Source organism: Cyprinodon variegatus, unplaced genomic scaffold, assembly GCF_000732505.1.
Source record: "Cyprinodon variegatus isolate N-32 unplaced genomic scaffold, C_variegatus-1.0 Scaffold90, whole genome shotgun sequence".
In the NCBI taxonomy this organism is placed as follows: Eukaryota; Metazoa; Chordata; class Actinopteri; order Cyprinodontiformes; family Cyprinodontidae; genus Cyprinodon; species Cyprinodon variegatus.
In genome coordinates, this window is record NW_015150543.1 from 1080669 (window position 1) to 1083714 (window position 3046).

Genomic DNA, 3046 nt, shown 5'->3' on the forward strand with positions numbered 1-3046 from the left:
ATATATATATATATATATATATATATATATGCACATAAACATTACTTTAAATTAAAAATGTAGAAATTGAAACGATATTTTCCGACTGTTGTCACTGAACATGAACCCAACATCTGGTAGGTTTTCCCATGATTCCTAGCGGCGAAAAACCAGGCAGGCGCGGACGTTCAAAAATAATGGCAGATCAGTCTGGTGTTTTACAGCCTGTATCAAACTCAGATGAGACTGAAAACTCTTCTGCTGTCCACAACCCAGACAGCGGAGTAAAGAGGAGACTCTCCTTTACTTCGGAGAGGGACATCAGCTCGGGAAAAGAGCCCAGTGCGACATGTTCCATGCTTAGCTTACAGACTGATCTCGATGACTCAAATTCGTGCGTTCCCCTAACGGAAACAGACGAAGAAAGTCGAACAGAAACAATGGAAATATGTCTAAAATCAGAAAATGCTGTTGATTTTAAAGGGTTATCTCTGAAAGAGCACAGCGGGATTAATTCGCTAGATAAGGAAAACCCTCCTGAGGCTGCTAATGGTATCCAAGGTAAGTTAGCTTGTTTTCCAGTCTTCTCTGCTAAGTTTAATGTGGCTTTTATTGAGTTTATTATCATTGTCATATTGAGTTCGCATCCTAGAGCAAAGGGCTGTCATATATTTAGCTTAGCTAAAGTATGAATAAACTTGCTTTAGGTTTAGAGATAAGAGAACATTATTTGTATTTCTAGACTTGTCATTAATTAGCAGCAATCCAATCATATCCATCAACTGATCAAGCCGTCTCTCTCCTATCTACCTGTTTCTCAGTCTAACCATCTAACCCTATTTTTTATGGGATTATTTTTAGTTACCGTAATCAAAATGTTGCAATTAGAAATATGTGCCATAGACTTTCACTTTGTTTATATAAATATGAGAATTACATATTAACCAAAATGTAACTAACTGGGGCTTTTTTTTTTTTTTTTACTGTGCATTGATTTCATTCTGTTGGAATAGCCACACCTGTTTAGAATGAATATTAACCTGTTATACCGGTTCTGCACAGACGGAGAAGAAAGGATTTCAGGACCAGATCCCTGTGTGGCTGTTAGCAAAAGGCACGTCAACTCTGAGGAACAAGATGCTGAAGTGGTGAGAAAAGCTCGAGAAGAAGGCTGTGTGAGCGTGGTCTTCCCTGGCACTGTGACTCAGGACGGCTGCTACCGTTTTGTCTGCGAGATCCTCAAGTGCATCCTCTATCAGAGACAGCAGCTGCCAATGACGTATGACCAGCTGGTTTATTCCCAGAAAAAGCAGCAAGCTTCAGTCCAGGTGGGAGGGAAGCTTACTCGGAGGCTTTTTCATTTGAAATCATTGATTTCGAAGAAACGTTACATTTTTTTTTTTTTTGCCTTTCAGGAAAGAGATGTAGTGACTCGAAAGCCGTCGCAGTCTGCAGCTATGGAGCTGCGTAAATGTCAGCAGACACTTCAGGACCTGGAGGAGGTGCTGCAGCAGCTGGAGTTGCTGTTTTCTTTGAGCAAAGTGCCCCGTGTTTTACTGCTGATGGGGGGCTCCCTCATTCTTCCTAAAGAGCTGTACGAGATAAACATGGAGGCTCTGGCTGTTGGGAATCAGTCTCTCAGTGTGTCCTCCTGCTTGAGGCAGCTCTTCCGCACTCTTTTCGTTGCCGACCTCCTATCCGACTAACCTGACAACAGCCAGATGCATGTCTCGGAGCTAGGCGGAGTGAGACATGCATCTGGCTGTTGTCAGGTTACTATCCGACACCAAACCGGTTCGCCTAATGCCCACAACAGTCCTGGCACTGGCTCACAGAGAATGCGGTGTAGGATGGTTCAGACCTAAACTGCAGTTTAAAGTCCCAACGCGGGTTCAAAACCGAATTATTACCCTGTCTACAGATCCCAGCATCTGTAAGGGGTATAAAGCAGATGGGTCAGAGTGGCAGGATTATGTCTGGTTTCAAGCACCAATTGCAATAAAGGGTTTCAGCCACTGATCCCAACTGTTGAGTAATCTGAGAATTGAATAAAGTCTATTTTATTGGGTTTTTGATTAAAAACTGAACATTCATTTAGAGTTAGGTTGTATATATTTTATTGAAGTTGGCTTTAAAACTGTGGATTTATAAATGTTTCTTTATTCATGCAGAAATGTAAGGGAATCTTTCTAAAGTCTCCAGCAAAGGACATGTTTTCTGGCTTTTAAGACGTATTTTTATTTATAAAGCATTGCCTTTCATACATATTAAGAAGAGCACAACTTTGCACAATATAATACCGACAATAACTTGAATGGTTTAATGAACTGCTTTCTTTTCATTCTAGAAAACAAATATGAATGTCCAGGTGTCTGCCTACATGTTTACATTCACTGAAACATTAACATTTAATGATCATAACTAGGAAAAAGATTAACTGAAAGGATTGGGGTTTATCTGAACTGGTGCAGTGTGATCATGTCATTTATAATAAAAGAAAAACATGCAATAACTTTTGGAGTCAGAATTCCTTCTGCAGTTTAGAGCTTTTCTACTTTTTTGGCAAACTGGATGATGTCCTTGGCCAGCAGCTGGGGCTCTTCAAATGCAGGGAAGTGGCCGCCTTGGGGCATGAAGGTGTAAGAGACGATGTTCCGGTATCTAATCTGTGCCCAGGATTTGGGGCAGTGCATGAGCTCCTGGGGGAAAGCAGCAAGTCCAGTGGGCACAAATATCCCTGTCCTAGAACAAATGAGAAACGGTGCTGTTTAAGTTTCAATCATAGCAAAGTTAAAATGAATAAATCAGTATGGAGAGTAAGAGCTTATTCAGCCTCACTTGGAATCCATTCTGTTATCAATGTCGCTGAATAAGCTCTTACTCTCCATACTGATTTATTCATTTTAACTTTGCTATGATTGAAACGTAACCAGCGCCGTTTCTCATTTGTTCTAGGACAGGGATATTTGTGCCCACTGGACTTGCTGCTTTCCCCCAGGAGCTCATGCACTGCCCCAAATCCTGGGCACAGATTAGATACCGGAACATCGTCTCTTACACCTTCATG

At 41.3% G+C, this 3046-nt stretch overlaps 2 protein-coding genes across 2 annotated transcripts in view; one reads left to right on the forward strand and one right to left on the reverse strand.

Annotated features, from left to right (window-relative positions):
- Positions 1-152: 152 nt before the first annotated feature.
- mad2l1bp (MAD2L1 binding protein) lies at positions 153-2485 on the forward strand. Its single transcript, XM_015373667.1, has 4 exons — positions 153-540; positions 1042-1307; positions 1395-1673; positions 1756-2485. The coding sequence occupies exons 1-4, from the start codon at positions 177-179 to the stop codon at positions 1996-1998; spliced, it is 1152 nt and encodes a 383-aa protein (XP_015229153.1). The 5' UTR covers positions 153-176; the 3' UTR covers positions 1999-2485.
- LOC107084012 (epoxide hydrolase 1-like) overlaps positions 2439-3046 on the reverse strand; it is a 19237-nt gene continuing 18629 nt past the window's right edge. Inside the window, exon 5 of the mRNA XM_015373639.1 lies at positions 2439-2721. Coding sequence (XP_015229125.1) covers positions 2520-2721 — 202 coding nt within the window. The 3' untranslated portion in view covers positions 2439-2519. The remainder of the gene's footprint in view (positions 2722-3046) is intronic.

Coding starts and splice junctions, on each gene's coding strand:
- mad2l1bp (XM_015373667.1), top strand. CDS start 177: ATGGCAGATCAGTCTGGTGTTTTACAGCCTGTATCAAACTCAGATGAG. Junction 1,308..1,394: donor AGCAGCAAGCTTCAGTCCAG/GTGGGAGGGAAG, acceptor TTTGCCTTTCAG/GAAAGAGATGTAGTGACTCG. Junction 1,674..1,755: donor CTCTTTTCGTTGCCGACCTC/CTATCCGACTAA, acceptor GTTGTCAGGTTA/CTATCCGACACCAAACCGGT.